We start from the raw sequence: 18,928 nt of genomic DNA, 5'->3' as shown, positions 1-18,928 counted from the left end.
AGAGGGTTTGTGCACCGGGTCGGGCAAATCTACCCCGTGATATTATCGGGAAGCTTGCTAACGATTTTATCGCTACCACGCAAGCATCACGCGGGTCTTCGACAAGCTCCGTATTATTCGCGGAACAATCGTTTGCATTGTATTTATATGGCAGTCCCTCGCGAGATGTCCCATCGTCGTAATTTCGAGATCTGAGGTCTCCGTACAATAATATTGAGTTAAAGATTAAAATATTCGACGCAAGAATTCGTAATTTGCAAATTTCATATTTTATATTTAAGACATAATTTATATTAAGTATGAACTTATTCGAGTTTTAACTCTTTAATGCTATGTGCCGATTCGGTTTAAAAAAAATATATACATTTGCAGGGCCACAATTTTTTGAAAAAAATCTATTATAAAAAATTGTGTTTGTGTAAAGAAAATTTTGTATGAAAAAGAATTAAAATTCAAATCTACGAAATGTCAAGTGGTTTTCCAGAATTCGAAAAGTGCTATCAATTGCACTTCATTTTCTGAGAATGCAAAATAATCGATATCTCACGTCTCTCTGACAACGGAAATTATCGCATAATTTGCATGCGATGTGATTTTCCGCGTAGCATCAACATTGGAATCGATAGTATCGGTAAACTTGAGGGAAGAAAGGAATGTCGCGAGTCGAAAAAAAAGACCACGTGCGTCTTTATATATGTATACGATTAATAATCGACGAATCATTAAAAGATTTTCGTATTTTTTACTTGACACTATTTTTAAATATAAATTTAGAATTATTGTTTACACAGTTTACATACAGAAAAAAATTTTCTAAATTTAAATATTAAATTATTTATTTATTTTATAATTGTTTTTATCGATGTGTATGATCTATCATTATTTTAACTTCTTCATTTAATGAAAAGCTTAAATTTTAAATTTATCGCGGAAAATTATTTGTTCCTTACTTTTTCCCTTTTTTCCTTAATCGTTTATTGTTAGAATCAGTTTTCTTGATGATTTTTTCTAATTTACTTGACGTTGACATTGTCGGCACGACAATGAAAATACGGCGAACAATTAACGTAGGCCTTAAGGATAATTATCTACGATTAAACAATCTGTGTTTCCTCGGTCGCCAGTCCGTGAAGATAATCGGCGCGAAAAACAAATGTTTATTCGCACCATCACTGTAAACAGGCTCTCGCTGCTGCCGTTTCATGTATGCCGAAATTTATAATTTTTTCGCGGGCAGACAAACACGCGAAATTTCTGGCTCGATAAATGTTGCCTTAATAGCACAAGCGACGAACACTCTACAAGTCAAAATCGTGACCGACAAAGAACTCATGAAAATTGTTAGAAACGCGATAACGCTTTATGTATATGTATATTCAGTCCAAGTACACATATATCTCGATTCCCAAGCATAGCATTTAGCTCAAAAATAAAGCGCGTTTAGCTAGATAAAAATTATAATTTTGCTTTACTAAGAAGGTGAAACAGTCGATTATGCAATCGTATTAAAAATAAAATTTTTGGACTTTTCAGTTTTGCCAAACAGCGCTTAATTTTAATAACAGACAAACTCTAGTCAATTTTAACATGTAATCGTTTTTCACACATAAAATTGTTTTTTTTTTTAATATTTAATTTTAAATTATCATAGTAACACTTTTTTAAAATCTGCATTGTAATATGAGTTATATATCGACGAGATCTTTTAATAATTTGTAGATTTGAGATTACCTTTTATTATTCGCACCGTTGAAAAACTACTGCCGATCCCAAGCACAATCCTTCCTCAAACTTGTATCGATCGCGTTCATCGAAAAATACATCTAAATTTATTTGACAACCGATAAACAGCTGATGAAGAAACTGCACTTTCTCGTTGAACATTCACATTCAAATTTCACTCACAATTTTTGTTAAATCTTCCAACATTTTTCATCATAAAGACGCTTCATCTACCTCAAGTAACCGGATTGTGTAATCTTTAAAAAAAAAAAAAAAAAACGCGCCGATAAAAGCATACAGCACTAACGTGAGAGAATTACAAATCTCTTCCGACGAATCGAATGTACCTTCGTCTTTGGTTGCACGCTCGCATCGACTTTCGAGAATGAGACGTTTCTTTTAACAACGTTTCCGCACCCGAGAAGCGGCTCGATGCGCTTTGGCCGATGACCGGCCCTGCAATGAACATACATATAATTCGCACGAAGGAACCGATGCCCCAGGCGTATCACCGTCTATACATAGCGCGGCTCGCGCGATGCGCAGACGCCTGGTATGTCCCGACGCTTTTACACACTATGACGGGATAAAAAAATATTAAATGTTTTTCCCCTTCTTTTTCTATTTTTCTTTCTCTCTCTCTTTCTCTATCTTCCTCCAAATGACACAGGCGAGAAATGTTTCAAAAATCGTGTCTTAAAAAGTCTTTGATCGACATTTTTCTCTCGTTTCATTCGACGTGTCAATGACTCGAGTTAAAATCCGAGTTAACCGTACACGAGAAGAAAGAACAGGCTCTTCTATCCAAATGCCCATGACCTAGATAAGATAGACTCACAAAAATAGCTAAGATCGGCTTTCCAAAATAAAGCACGACTGATTCTGACCTACCTAATAAAAACTATACCCTCATAAAGTTACAGTTTCATCGATATAGTTTCTAAATCGCAATAATAATTATAAGCCTCTATTACTATTTCTTTATATAATAAAAATATATAGAATCAGATAATTATATAATATTTCGCATAGAATATGTATATATAACATTTAAAATAATTAAGATGTATATATAATTTGGAATAAAAAATGATCACGAAATATAACAACCGTGAATATGAAGAAAAAAAAAAGCATAAATGTATATAAAAGGATTAAATTTAAATAAATATATATAAGCATTTTGTATCGTCTTGTTTTGCTTTCTAATTGTTCGAAGGTACATTGACACGAATCATAATATCGGCGCGGGGTTGAAGGCCAATCAATTCAACGCAAATTCGCACACCATTTTCGGTTGAACAATTGATTCGTAATACCGCGAGTGAATGTAATAATTTGCAACACTAGCACTTTAGATCACGACGTTATAGATAACAGTACGGTGTTGTATATAAGAAGTGTTTGATAATAACGTTTGCTATTTCTCGTTGATAATTATTAAAATTACATTGCGAGTTAAGAAATAAACAAGTTTCTTTTTAAACTTTTTAGGATTTATAATTGGATGACTCATTCGTCGCGACATTTTAAAATCCTAAACTGATTTCAATAAAACGGATGCCGTTACATAATCATACTCGGCTTCTCAAAATGAACTTGTACGGTATTCAGAGGCATATCCGCTGCACGATAGATAAAGAAATATACGATCCAATCCGAGAAGCAATAAGAGGAGGTCAAGGGACACATAGCTTCCTGAGAAGAAACTGATAAAGAAAGGCATTATCTTCCTAACAACTTGTCGTGATTCATCCCGTAAGGCATGCAATAAATATTGATTACATATTTTAATGAATAGCAAAGAAAAATATCAATAACAAAGTTTAATATTTCATAAATAACACATATTATTATTCTATTTAATTTATTTAGAATAATTTATAAACATAATCAATATATGCATACAACATGTATGCATATATTGATTATGTTTATAATTATGTTAACTTAAGCATAATAGATTAATAAAAAGAAATAGAAATAAAAAAAAAAGGATAATTAATCTTATTAAATTTATATATTTTTAATGTAATGTTCTAAAAATTCTATTAATAAAGGAAAACTTAATTAGTGAATCTTTTCTCATCCATTTCTTTCGTTAACTAAATCTATAAAAATATATTGTCGAATTTGTCGCCTGTCAACCGGGATAATATCGATTCGACAATACGCAAGCGTACAGCCCTAACGAAATTAGGTCAAGCTACGTTATCCGGTTATAGACATGGAGTCGATAGCAGCTGAAAAATATGGTTCGCGAAAGTAGGTTGCTATGGAAAAACTTCAAGCTTTGCAAGATCTTTGAACCAGGAGTGTTTAAGAATCTTTGCAATTTAAGGACTCGTATATTGAAATCGATTTAATCCAGAATTCCCGGAGAAATATAAATGTGAAACATTAAAAATGTGTATTATCGAAATATATACTTATCAAAATATTACAGCTATAATCAATCGTTGCCCAAAAACTGTACATCACGAATGAATCCGCGCAAGTATCAAACGTATCAAAGCGGCAAGTAGTAAGCGCTCAGCTTAGTCAGACACGGCGAGAGATTTCGTCCCGACGCTCCTTATCTTACTTACTTCTTGCGCGCGTACGCATCGATTCGTATTACATCAACAAAGTTGCTTGTACGTGACCCGATCCCTCTCGTTCATCAACCAAGGGATCATGTTTCATACTAAATCCTGTTAGCAAAATCGTTATAAATTATAAATATAACCAGAACCGTAACGAAACGAATGCATATGTAGACACATTGAACTGTAAGTTATCAAAGTGCAAACGCATGATTTAGAAGTTTAAGCGTGTTGAGACGAACGATAAATGACGCTTACAAAATGTATTCTGATTCTCTGCTAACATAAACTCTCCCTATCTATTGATTTATCGCAGAAGAAAAAAAAGAACCTTTTGTTTATTGCACAAAAGGTATTTATTTATTTGTTTATTTTATTTATTTAGTAAGAAAGAGAGAGAGAAGCACAATACATTATGTCTTTCAATAATTATTCTCTTAAAAAAAAATTTACTCTGGATTCGTGAGAGCATCTGTTATTAAAATTAAATAATCAGCACGAATTTGAAAATATTCTATACATCTATCTAGATATAAATATTCATCATAATTTTTTAATTCGTTCATTTATGTATATTTATTTATAAATTAAAATTTTTTCTCGATTATAATTATCAAATCCGAGTTTTTGCTCTTTAGATGAATGATGATGTCGGAAGCAAAAACATAATACACGCGTCATTATATGGGGCTACTGTACACATCCGCGGGGCATGCGAAATGATTCGAGACTGAACTTAATGATACGCTAGAATCTCTCGCGTGTAATTGAGATGAATCGTGCTTGGTTCGACGTCTTGATTGAATACAGCAAATGTTCAATTAGTCTGGATCTTGATTATTATATCTGCTAAATTATTTCGACTCCTTAACGTATTTTTTTTTATTTCTATGAAATAATATGTAATCCAAAGCACACGAAATTCGATTATTACGTTAGATTAAACAATCTAATAGCCGGAAACAATCTAATAGACAACACGTGTTGTATTCTGAATAGAAACAAAAACGTGTGATATAATATACCTTGTTATTTAATAATAAGTAATTAATTGTATTATATTTTTCATATTCTATTTAACGACTATTATAAAATCATTTTAAAAAATGAGATAATTATTTATCTAAGAATTATTAAATCTTAAAGAAAAATAATATAAGTGTCACAATTGTAACGTTGAAAATTATTTCATATCGCATTCACTTCATATAGACATTATTATTTTTCTGAAATTTTGCAATCTCTCATATCGATCATTATTGCTAATTGTCACTATATACGATATTAAATATATTGTGATTTCTAAATATAAAACAAACTTTTCTAATAAATTGCTTCATGAAATTATAACATAGCTGAAATGGACGATATAGCCTCGATAACTGTTCGTCGCTATACTGATTAGAGATTATGGTGGCAGCCGCAAACGGGCCAAAGTCAATCTAAAAAAATATCTTTTTTCTCATCAGTGTACGAGTCCTTCGTGGACTACACGCGTATTCTTAAACTTCGACAAAAACACACGCGTGCGCGCTGGTAAATCAGCCAAGAAAGAAACAAATTCCTTACTTGATCAGGGACGGCCTTTCACCTTATGCAGTCACCTTATATCGCATGTGTCTCTAATTCGTAGACGGATGATTAGTGTTGATAAAGAATCACCATGGTGAAGAGTACGGCATAAGATATTCATCCTTGTTTTGCGCTCTCCTTGTAAAAATAAAATAAATTAGAAGAGGAAGTTGTTTCATAATATTATACAATTCTTATATACATATATATACATACATAATAAAAAAAAAACTCGCCCAACGTGGGGCTCGAACCCACGACCCTGAGATTAAGAGTCTCATGCTCTACCGACTGAGCTAGCCGGGCTTGACGAAAATAGCATTCTGAAAAAATATTTTGAAGTGCATAGAAATTAGTTAAATATTAATTATGAATATTATCGTAAAAAAATTTTCGTATATTAAATTGACTTTAAACGATAATGTTCGATAAAATTCAAGACAGTATTCTATTTATAATTTTATATATACCGCATTTGCTAATATATTATATATATTTGTGTATATTTCGGTATGTTTGTATATATGTAGATATGTATTTTACTTCTTCAAATATATTTTCTGCATGATACGACACACAAAGTTGTAAATTGAATTCTGTTCCGAATTTTGTGGCGAATTAAAAATCGCCTAAAGCGGCCTTATAATATCATTATAATCATATCTTAATATAATTATGAAAATCTGTAGAGAATGATCACGCAACAACAATATGCCCCTTATGGGCGTCAATTTTCTTTTGTATTGTTTACATATAATATATATATGATCGAGAACATCAAAATGCTGGAGATGTATTTTAATAACTTACCGATATATTCCAATAGAAAGAGAAAGTTTGCTCGAATTCTTTCAGTTTACCTTCGAATATCTCCTTAAGATGCAATTCCCGTTCAGAGAAATAAAAGGCGCGAAAACTTTTCATCATTTCTGCAAACGTTTCGTTACGCGTACAGAACGAAATTGAATTTAATCCCTCTGAAGTTCTTTGCGAATTATAACACCTAGCGGCGACTGCGCGCGGTACGTTACAATATTTTTCCTTAATCGATAAAGTCGATTCCAAGGAAAGATCCTGATCTATCGCGGATATTTACCGGTAGGTGTCTGCGCATCGCGCGCGGGACAACGGAAAATCGGTGTCGTCGTGTCGTCCATCGATTGTCGGCTCTGTCGCTCTCGGTGAACTTTCGAAATTCGTATCGGCGATAAAACACGTGGTTTCTGATAACCTTTCTTCATCGGCGCCCGCCACGTGCATATCTTTCTTACTTTCTGCGAAAGAGATTATTTTATTAGCGCGATATATATAATTGCGAGGATGCCGCGCTCCACCAGAGATTCGGACGACGATGCAGAGCCGAAAACAGGTTTGTATGAGTCGTTTTTTCGCACATTGCGCGCACAAGACACGCAAGACGGTTGATTGAAACGGTCGATTCGACATCATTTCACGCCGGCTACCGTCATCGTCATCGATCGCATCGGGAAACGTGGCGCAAGTCAATTTTCTCTCTTTATTCTTTTTTTTCCCTCTTTTAACGATTTCCTTGGATCTCTCTGCAGATTTCCCAGGATCGCTATCATTGCTTGCTAAAATATCTTGTCGCTTTCGAAGATATTGATGACTTGTTTATTTTTCCCTTTGACCTGTAACTCACAATATATCGTTGATTTGATTCAATATTCACGTTATGTGCTATTAGTTTGGATGAGCATGTAACTTCTATACTTAGTCTTGACTGATTCATTAGTGAGTTTCTTTTTTTTAGAAGACAATCTATAATATCAGGTCTACCGGAAAGTTCTGTCCGTTTTTGGAATAAAACAAAATACAAATTTTTATTACCGTCAATAAACTTTATTAAATAATGTAATTGCCATTATTCGGAGAAGTATTGTCAGCAACTGGATAATTTAAATACAGCAGTCCAAGAAAAGAGGCCGGCGATGTACAATAGGAAGAACATCATACTGCATCATGATAATGCCAGGCCACATGCTGCTTTGGATACTCGTCAAAAAATTGCAGAACTAGGCTGGAAAATTCTGTCGCATCCACCATATTCCCCGGACTTAGCACCCTCCGACTATCACTTGTTTTTGTCCTTACAAAATTTTTTGAGGGGCAAAAAATTCAAAAATGAAGAAGATATCAAACAAGCACTGGTTCAATTTTTCGCATCAAAAGATAAAACATTTTTCGAAAAAGGGATATACAAATTGCCCTCACGCTGGCAAGAAATCATTAATAATAATGGCAATTACATTATTTAATAAAGTTTATTGACGGTAATAAAAATTTGTATTTTGTTTTATTCCAAAAACGGACAGAACTTTCCGGTAGACCTAATATAATATCGGTAAATATGATATATTGTTGGGAACAGAAAAGGTCGCGGGAAAATCAATACGAATTTTACCACATTGTCAATTCGTTATGCTTTAATTATTCCGCGACGCGCAATCGCTATCGGACAAAAAAAAACATTCGGACGGGAAACGTGATAATTTATAGCGAGCGTAAACGCAAAACGTAACGAGACTTTTATTATTGAAACCTAGGGTTACACAATTCTCCATCCCACTCGTTGCCGGTGAAAAAACTCCACCGCGTCTCTGACTTTAAGCCGACGGAAGGACGCGCTTTAATTGGACTCGTTGAAAGCGACACGGGACAATACCTCATTGCTATCCATTATTCTTTGTCGGATTATTGTTCGTTGCCTATCTTCAAGCTCGCGGCTCGAAACATGCGCGTCAATAGCATTGCTCTGCAATTGGCGCAAACGCATAATCACGTTTCGCCTCGAGAGAAAGGAAAAAGAAGTATTACGTAATTAATTAATCATTATACAATCTTGGTTGCTGTTACCAACAAGTACTATTTCAATATAGATTTAATGTAATAATAGATTCCATAGAGTTGGTACATAAATTATTTGATTTATTAAATATTTTATGTGTTCTATTTTCAATTATTCCGGATTGTTCCCCTTCGAGATGAATCAGCTTTCATGATGCAGAGTCACGAAGAGGTCGCGATCGTAATTTCGGTCGAGACAAGATCGTGAGAATCCCTTAGGTTAAATCTAATCCGAGCAGGAGGAAGATTAATGGAGGTGACGTTACTTGTAGTTCGCGTTTGCCCGTTTGTTCCTTCGAAAACTAAATGTCGACCTCAAGATTGAAACAAGAATAAGGCGGAAGAGAATCTTGGAAACATTGATGATGACTCATCTTTATTGCTCATATTAATACCGAGATCCTTAACTATACGATGATTAATCTCGCGATTAATCGTATCACTTAAAATAAAAAAAAAACGCGCCCAACGTGGGGCTCGAACCCACGACCCTGAGATTAAGAGTCTCATGCTCTACCGACTGAGCTAGCCGGGCTTGACGAAAATACCATTCTGAAAAAATATTTTGAAGTGCATAGAAATTAGTTAAATATTAATTATGAATATTATCGTAAAAAAATTTTCGTATATTAAATTGACTTTAAACGATAATGTTCGATAAAATTCAAGACAGTATTCTATTTATAATTTTATATATACCGCATTTGCTAATATATTATATATATTTGTGTATATTTCGGTATGTTTGTATATATGTAGATATGTATTTTACTTCTTCAAATATATTTTCTGCATGATACGACACACAAAGTTGTAAATTGAATTCTGTTCCGAATTTTGTGGCGAATTAAAAATCGCCTAAAGCGGCCTTATAATATCATTATAATCATATCTTAATATAATTATGAAAATCTGTAGAGAATGATCACGCAACAACAATATGCCCCTTATGGGCGTCAATTTTCTTTTGTATTGTTTACATATAATATATATATGATCGAGAACATCAAAATGCTGGAGATGTATTTTAATAACTTACCGATATATTCCAATAGAAAGAGAAAGTTTGCTCGAATTCTTTCAGTTTACCTTCGAATATCTCCTTAAGATGCAATTCCCGTTCAGAGAAATAAAAGGCGCGAAAACTTTTCATCATTTCTGCAAACGTTTCGTTACGCGTACAGAACGAAATTGAATTTAATCCCTCTGAAGTTCTTTGCGAATTATAACACCTAGCGGCGACTGCGCGCGGTACGTTACAATATTTTTCCTTAATCGATAAAGTCGATTCCAAGGAAAGATCCTGATCTATCGCGGATATTTACCGGTAGGTGTCTGCGCATCGCGCGCGGGACAACGGAAAATCGGTGTCGTCGTGTCGTCCATCGATTGTCGGCTCTGTCGCTCTCGGTGAACTTTCGAAATTCGTATCGGCGATAAAACACGTGGTTTCTGATAACCTTTCTTCATCGGCGCCCGCCACGTGCATATCTTTCTTACTTTCTGCGAAAGAGATTATTTTATTAGCGCGATATATATAATTGCGAGGATGCCGCGCTCCACCAGAGATTCGGACGACGATGCAGAGCCGAAAACAGGTTTGTATGAGTCGTTTTTTCGCACATTGCGCGCACAAGACACGCAAGACGGTTGATTGAAACGGTCGATTCGACATCATTTCACGCCGGCTACCGTCATCGTCATCGATCGCATCGGGAAACGTGGCGCAAGTCAATTTTCTCTCTTTATTCTTTTTTTTCCCTCTTTTAACGATTTCCTTGGATCTCTCTGCAGATTTCCCAGGATCGCTATCATTGCTTGCTAAAATATCTTGTCGCTTTCGAAGATATTGATGACTTGTTTATTTTTCCCTTTGACCTGTAACTCACAATATATCGTTGATTTGATTCAATATTCACGTTATGTGCTATTAGTTTGGATGAGCATGTAACTTCTATACTTAGTCTTGACTGATTCATTAGTGAGTTTCTTTTTTTTAGAAGACAATCTATAATATCAGGTCTACCGGAAAGTTCTGTCCGTTTTTGGAATAAAACAAAATACAAATTTTTATTACCGTCAATAAACTTTATTAAATAATGTAATTGCCATTATTCGGAGAAGTATTGTCAGCAACTGGATAATTTAAATACAGCAGTCCAAGAAAAGAGGCCGGCGATGTACAATAGGAAGAACATCATACTGCATCATGATAATGCCAGGCCACATGCTGCTTTGGATACTCGTCAAAAAATTGCAGAACTAGGCTGGAAAATTCTGTCGCATCCACCATATTCCCCGGACTTAGCACCCTCCGACTATCACTTGTTTTTGTCCTTACAAAATTTTTTGAGGGGCAAAAAATTCAAAAATGAAGAAGATATCAAACAAGCACTGGTTCAATTTTTCGCATCAAAAGATAAAACATTTTTCGAAAAAGGGATATACAAATTGCCCTCACGCTGGCAAGAAATCATTAATAATAATGGCAATTACATTATTTAATAAAGTTTATTGACGGTAATAAAAATTTGTATTTTGTTTTATTCCAAAAACGGACAGAACTTTCCAGTAGACCTAATATATAGATATTTTTTATATAAACATAAAGAAAGAGTTACAAACGTATTACTTTCCTTCACTATTTAAATATATATAAGAATACAAAGTGTTGCTAAGATTCAAAATTGGATATTGTTACCTGAACTGTTACTTTCAGAAGATCTTATTTTTATATTGTCTTGATTTAAACAGCTTAGTTTCTTATTATTTTATGTGTTGTTGCCACAGGTCGTACGCGAATTCAGAAGCTTAATATACATTCTACTGTGAATTCTCCATTGCGCCGTAGCAGCAGAATAAAGGTTAAATATTCACCAAATTCTTCTGAAAGTGATACTGGTAGCATCAGCAGTAGTCAACCAATCAGGAACACCAGAAGTAGAACAGCGACCATGGATAATATTGTCTCGGAAACATTGAAAGAGCGTACTAGGAAAGCTTCCATTTCTTCAGATATCAGTGAATCAACAGACATCGATGTCTTAGGGACACCTAAGAAGAGAACTACAAGGAGCAGTTTGGCTGCTGTAACTTCTGGTACACCTACTAAAGTCAACACTCGAGCGGCAAGGTATAGCATTATATTTAATAAAGTACACAATATATGTATGAAACTATTTGATGTAATATGTTTTATTTGAAATAATTATTAGTAAGCGTCTTATACGAGCTGGTTCTGAGACAAAATCACCAGTGGTTAGAACTACACGTAGAACAAGAGCTAGTTCTGTCGATCCAGAATCTTTATCCGAGCAAAATAGAAGTCATCCTGGCACACCAATTATAACACGTAAACGGGTATCTCTAGTAATGCCAGAATCTCCAGTTAAAGAGGAAAATGAAAAAAAGAATCTTATACCTTATGTACGTTTGGATACTACAATAGTTGAGGCTGATGAATTTACAAATTCAGGTAATTTTTTAAAGTTGTGTCTAACAAGAAGATCTATATATGTTTAAAACCACATGTGAGCATATTAGCATAGTTTAATATCTAATATGTATGTTATATTATTACAATTTATTATATTATTGCAATTTATGTAATGTTTATATGAATAATCAAAATTTATAACAAATCTATTTTGTTAAATACATTGTAGGAAACTCAGATTCTTCTCCAGATAAAGCATTACGTTCCCAAGAAAGCCAAAGAATTAACAAAAAACGTCAAAGTATACATAAAAATGATATTGAAGAGGATAACAGTCATGGTAAACACTTATAGAATTTCCAATATACAATTAATTTTTTGAAAAAGGAAAACAGAAATATTTTTATCTTACTAAATCTCTATTTTTATATATTTTTTATATATTAATACTGTTTCATCTTTTCACATATTCAGAATCAGATAAAATTTCTCAACTATCAAAGAAAAAAGATGACATACACGATAAACATACTGATAAAATAATAGAAGACAATGAAATCATTCTTGGTAAGTAAAGCCGAAAATGTTTTCTCCCCTATAATTTTAAATATTATAATTATATTTATATCTTTAAAAAATATGTTACATCTATTACATCTCAAATTAATTGTATTAGATTTACTACCTGTATTGCAACTATTTAAGTTTATATCAAATCATATAAGATGATACAAATTAAAATTTATGTATTTTTTTTTTTTACATTTGCAATAGTTGAAGAATGCAAATCTGAGGAAAATCTATCATCTGGTAATAGTGCAACTGAAGTGTCCACACAGGACAGTTTTTCAAATCTTTCAAATTCTAAAGAAGAAGACAAACTGGAAATAATTAAAAATTCATCAGGAACAGAAATGTCATTAAAAAAATCGCTCACAAAGGAGTTAATGATTAAGGTTGAAAACTTATTGAATACTTCTGTTGAAGAGCAAGAAGAAAGTCCGAGTAACAAGGAAAATCAAACTCTGAATATTATTAATGACACGTTAGAAAGCAACATACAACCTATTACTAATGTAATATCACTAAGTACGAAATCTCCGGCTCCAATATTTGCGAATAAATCATCAAATGAGAAGGAAACTAAATTTATCAAAAATGAGTCAAGCTTAAACAAACGACGTCACTCGAAAGAATCCATAGAAGCTACAATGAAACACGGCATTCTGTCCAAAGAAGTTATTGATGGCATTGAGGAAAAGATGGATATTTCTACAGACTCTTTAAGTTCAGATTTAACATGTAAGCAAGAATGTTTAGATTATCCTTCGGTTAATGATACGACTAAAAGACAGAGTTTGGTACATGAAGCAGACAGTAAATCAACTACAAACGATATAAATAAATCAATTTTATCACAACAAGAAGATATAGGATTAGTTGATAAAGTTATTGCGAAAAATAAAACACCTATTAAACAGATAAGTAAATCTACTGAAAACATAATGGAAGAGATCACTAAATTAGATAAAGTCGATAAAACAGAGCATATTATTACGGATACTGACATCAATAAAGATTCTAACAAGATTGAATTGAATAAAATTTCATGTTTATCTAAGAAGCAAAGTAAAACAAAACAGGAAAGTGATAACAAGAAAAGTTTGAGTTCTATTTCCATAATTGATGACAACGAAATGAAATTAGTGTTAGAAGAGCAAAGCTCGTATCAGGATGAAAACGAAGCTTCCTCAAACATGCCTCATTCTATGCTCATTTCTGATTCAATGGATTTAATAGTTATGTCATCAATTAATAAAAATTCTAATGATCAATCCAATATAATAGAGAAACGGTCAGTTATAACTCAGGATAATATTATTAATAGTACTGATTTTACGAAACAAGAACGGAGAAACTCTAAGCAAGCAATAGAAACAGTTCTAGAATCCTCCAATGCTGCCCTGGAGACAAGTAAATCCGAATCCAATGAATCGAATGAGGATAATGCAGTAATTCAAGATACTCAACCTTCTAATGTAACAGAAGCTTCTGAAAAATTCACAATAAATATGCCATCTAAAAGAGCAGAAGCAAAAAGTAACCACAAAAATACTATAAAACAAGATTTAAAACGGAAAAGTACAGATAATATATATTTAGAGAAAGAAAAAGAGAATTTGCGATTGGAAAACCAGAACGATACAAATATGAATACCGATCGTAATGTTAGTGTTGGTATTAGTGTATTTCATGATACTTCTAACGACAACTCGAACAAAAAAAAGATTGAGGAGGAAATTGATGTTGACGTCAACTCAGTACACTCTAATTCTCAGTTATTGAAGGAACCAGAAAGTGAAAGCGAAGCTGAATGTGATCTTGTTTTGGTGGATAAGAAGGCGTGGTTGGCTGCTGAAAACATGAAAACTGCAAAAGAAGCAGAATCTTTCGAATATGATTCCGACGATACCATGTTATTAAAGAGCCGATTAGATGCGAAGACAATGGATCATGAACAAATAATTGCTAAACAATTGCCTACGATAAATGAAGAATTATTAGAGAATCGCGTAGACGCAAAGGTGGAGAGTCGTGATAAAAAATCGTTGATTATGATAGAGGAAGAAGAAATAGATCGTGATAATAAAGCAATTAATTCAATTATAAGATTAAAAAATGTGATTGGAAAATATAAGGATTCTTTACCTAGTTCTATGGAAGATGAGGACGATTTAATCGCGGCTGTAAATAAATCTATAAATGAGTTTGAAACAGTTTCAAATCAAAATAATGACCGACCTGTTTCCAGATTAAACAAATCAGGACAAACTGTTGCAAAAGACAGGGAACAATCATTTAAAATACATGATGAATCAGATGAAATTGAAGATAAAGCAAATGAATTAAACAGAAGTTTGCAAGAAAATAAGAAAAATAAATCTTTATCAAAATTGACGGAAAGAAGAAAATCATTAAATAAATCTTCAACAAAAAATACGCCTTCAAGGCAAGGAGATAAAGCTATGCAGAATATTTCTATAAATGAATCTCCAGAGGATTACTCGGGGAAAGAATTAGATAGCACAGATGCAAAAAAAGATTTAAGAAAAAAATCACCAAAGAAAAAGCGTTCCTTGAATAAATTACAAAATAAAGATGCAGATACAAGTGAATCTGAAGAAAAAAACTTGTCAAACTTGAACGCCAAAACACCAACACATTTAAATGATGATGAAAGCGATAATAGCGAAATAGTTATACCAGCTATGAATTTTGAAAGTAAAAGTTATTCTTCAATAGTATGTACGGGATCAGATCTTGATGAGGAATCGGATAGCAGTGATGAAAGTGGAATTCCAAATTTTCTATTTGCAACAACAAGCAGTGATACTGATAATAGTACTAATATTAATACATCAATACATTCTGATATCAAGAGAGAATATAATCTGGATGGAAAAGAACAAAAGTTTTCTGATGATAATGTACCCGCGAGCTTCAGAATCGGAAGTTTCAGATCCTGATGATGATGGTTCAGATCTCGCAGATTTTATAGTTAATGATGATGAAATAGAAGAAGATGATGAAGATGATGATGATGATAACGAAGAAAAGGAGGAAAGTAATAGTGAAGAGGAAAATAAGCAAAATATGGAAGAAGCCGGAGATGCAGAAGAGGAGGAAGTGGACGATGAAAGCGAAAATAAGCAAAGTGTAAAAGAAGAGAATAAAGTTGCAAAAAAAAAGGAAATAAAAGATAAAAATTATGAACAAGCGTACATAGATGTGGAAAATATGGAAGTAAAAAATGAAAGAGATGATATATTGGACGAAGGAGGAGATACAGAAGAAATTGATGATGATATATTAGACGAAGCAGGAGATACAGAAGAAAAATCTATTAAATATACTCCGCTTCGCTTTAACACAAAAATGTCTTCGCCTGAAATAAAATCCACAAAAATAAAGCGAGATATCAAGAAGAAAAAATCCGATATAATGGAAAATAAAACCATTTTATTGGATATGTCAAATTCAGACTCGTTGATTAAAAATAAATCTTGTATGCAACAAAATGAAGATACTATTTTATTAGATACACCTAACTCGTCAATTAAGAAGAAAAAGAAATCGAATGTACAATTTTCTCCGAAAGATGTAACAGAACAAAATGTAACAGAAGAAGTAAATAAATCTGAAATAACATCTACAAAAAAGTTGCCAAAATCGCGCTTATCAATGGAATGTAGTACTCCAAAACTTGATACTTGTACACAGAAATTCGAGTTTAATGAAACACTTAAAACATTCGGAAGAATTTCGGAAATTAAGGATACCAAGATAGATAATACAAAAACAACACAGGATACTTCGTTTAAGAAAAAGAAATCGAAGAAGGATTCTATATTAAAAGAGGACATCAGTTTGAGAGAGTTTAATCGTATAAGTAATGAAAAAGAACTTAATAACAGTCTACCATCCGACCTAGCGGAAGCTGTAGAAAAAGCAGGGCTCTCGAAACCGAAACTTTCCAAGATGGGTGAATTACACAAAACAATAAATATTACTCATACTGAATCACCTACAATAAGATATCTTAGAAAAGATAAATTAAGTGAGAGTGTGCCAACATTAAAATTGGACATAGAAATCGATTCAGGAAAGAAAAAACTATTACCTGTTAAAAAGGCAAAAGATATTGCGCAAATTAAAACAAAGTTAGAAAATGATGAAAAGGAAATACCTAATCTGGTAACTCCGCCTAGTGATGATGATGCCATACAGAAGCGTAGAAAGAAACAGAAGAAATGTAAGGCGCAAACAGAAGATATTTCGAGCGAAAATATTATCGATAAAACCTTATCTGAAGACATGGTGGAATCAGATGCTCCTAAAAAGAAGAAACGTGTTAAACCTGCACAGCTACCAATTATAGAAGATGATACTTGCAAAGATAGTCAAATTAATGAAAAAGAAAAAAAACTGAAGAAGAAGCAATTTAGCGTAATTGAACAAGACAAAAATGTAAACGAAGAGAATGTACCTCAAAAGAATATTCGCAAAAACAAAACGGAGTTAGCGCAACGCAAGAGGAAAAATTATGAAATTGTAGATAGTTTAGAGTTGGATTTACCCGCGAACATAGCTGTCGAAAACAAATCTAAACGGCAAAAGACAGCGGAAAGTAAAGAAATTGTGTCGGAAAAGTTATTAAAGAAAAAGAAGAAGAAGGAAGAGAAAACTTCGCCGTTACAAGTTGGAATTTCGAAATTAAAATCCGATAAGAGTCCGGCATCTAATAAACTACAAAATATTGCGTCAGACACGATTAAATCCAAAAACGCTGTTTTTGCTAAAGCACGGGATGAAGCACTAGAAGCTATCCATGCTGCAGAGATGCGCGTTAGAGCTAAGAAAGAATTAAAGAAGAAAAAGCGAGAAAATGTTGAAAATACGATTCAGGAACAAGTTTTAAAGATTCCTGACAAAAAACAAAGAAAAAAAGTTATTGAGAAGAACGACTTTTTACCATCGTCTACAGGTAGAGTAAAACGACTTCCGGACGACGTGGTCGAAAATCTTACGGATCTGCCAACGAGAGCGAAAAAAAGACAGAAATTGTCGCAAAACCAGGAACAGATTACGTCATTGTCGGGACACAGTTCAAAATCGAAGGCGACGACTGCAAGGGACGATGGCATCCTTGCATTGAGCTCGTCTGGTAGCACCACGCAATTCACTGTAATAAATATGCGGAAGGCTAAGAAACAATCGTCAAAAAGTAGCTCCGCAGCAGCTTCGTTCAGGCAACGTATGCTTGATAGGAACAATCGGGAACCGGTTTCGGCTTACAAAATGTATCTTGAAAAGCAGCGAGCAACATCAAATAGCCGATTTTTTAATAATGCATTTTGAATTTGATTATTTTTAAGTTTCATTTCAATATTTCATAAATTCAACAAACTTTATAATAAATTAATATAAAAATAAGTTACTATTTACGTATACGACTTTTATCACTATTTGACATGTTTTGAGCAATCAGTGTTATCTAGAATAAAATAATATATCAATGTTATCAAGAAATAACATTGAGAGCGATGCTGTATCTTTCGTTTGTTTGTGTTAATATAATTTTGTAATGTTCAATGTATTTATATATATGTGATAAGCATGCTTATTGCATATATATAAATACATTGAATATACTTCTGATTCATTTTTTCTCTTTTTTGTAAAAGATTCGTGTTCTATATATATATAAAACATGTTATACAAATAAATATATTCTGCAAATAATTTGATAATTTTTTTACCAAACAAAATACATAATACAAAAAAGATCAAGAATATAAAATAGCTATCAACAATACTTATTTGTACAATTGTATCCGAACTGATACATAGCTATGAACGGATTTCTTTGCACTTTTGTATTCCATATTGATAAGATCAGTTTCTTTTTCGTTTTCATAGGTTATTTAATAATCGAAATAGATCCAGAGCAACGAATCGTTGAGTTTTCTAAGCTCGTATAACAAGATCTGGTGACACTTCTGTTTTGATATTCAAGAAACAGGCACCGTTCGCAGCATTATTCTGTCCACCAAATATCACGCATGCAAGGCTGTTTATCGCATTATGCTGCCAAAGCTTGCGGCTCCATTTATTCACAGTGTGCAACGTTTTATTTATCTGCTCGTCTTTCAATTGTTCTTCTTTAATTCTCACATGACATAATACG

The 18,928-nt window shown here is 33.1% G+C and overlaps 2 protein-coding genes and 2 non-coding genes across 5 annotated transcripts in view; 1 reads left to right on the top strand and 3 right to left on the bottom strand.

Annotated features, from left to right (window-relative positions):
* Positions 1 to 6,112: 6,112 nt before the first annotated feature.
* Trnak-cuu lies at positions 6,113 to 6,185 on the bottom strand. Its single transcript has one exon. It is a non-coding gene; the product is annotated as a tRNA-Lys (tRNA).
* Positions 6,186 to 9,206: 3,021 nt separating this feature from the next.
* Positions 9,207 to 9,279, bottom strand: Trnak-cuu. Its single transcript has one exon. It is a non-coding gene; the product is annotated as a tRNA-Lys (tRNA).
* Positions 9,280 to 10,075: 796 nt separating this feature from the next.
* LOC115234483 (protein PFC0760c-like) lies at positions 10,076 to 18,313 on the top strand. The gene is given in 7 exon segments (XM_029805609.1): positions 10,076 to 10,342; positions 11,535 to 11,877; positions 11,960 to 12,219; positions 12,410 to 12,520; positions 12,655 to 12,747; positions 12,955 to 15,679; positions 15,681 to 18,313. Coding segments are annotated over 7 exon segments (6,000 nt in total). The 5' UTR covers positions 10,076 to 10,293; the 3' UTR covers positions 18,100 to 18,313.
* Positions 18,314 to 18,481: 168 nt separating this feature from the next.
* LOC115234411 (RNA exonuclease 5) overlaps positions 18,482 to 18,928 on the bottom strand; it is a 4,258-nt gene continuing 3,811 nt past the window's right edge. For both annotated transcript variants that reach the window (XM_029805466.1, XM_029805475.1), the window contains one exon: positions 18,482 to 18,928. In XM_029805466.1, the coding sequence (XP_029661326.1) occupies positions 18,709 to 18,928 (220 nt within the window). In that variant the 3' untranslated portion in view covers positions 18,482 to 18,708.

Source organism: Formica exsecta, unplaced genomic scaffold, assembly GCF_003651465.1.
Source record: "Formica exsecta isolate Colony F162 unplaced genomic scaffold, ASM365146v1 scaffold108, whole genome shotgun sequence".
Lineage (NCBI taxonomy): Eukaryota > Metazoa > Arthropoda > Insecta > Hymenoptera > Formicidae > Formica > Formica exsecta.
The sequence above is the reverse complement of the archived record's forward strand: the minus strand, read 5'-3'. Positions and strand labels throughout refer to the sequence as shown.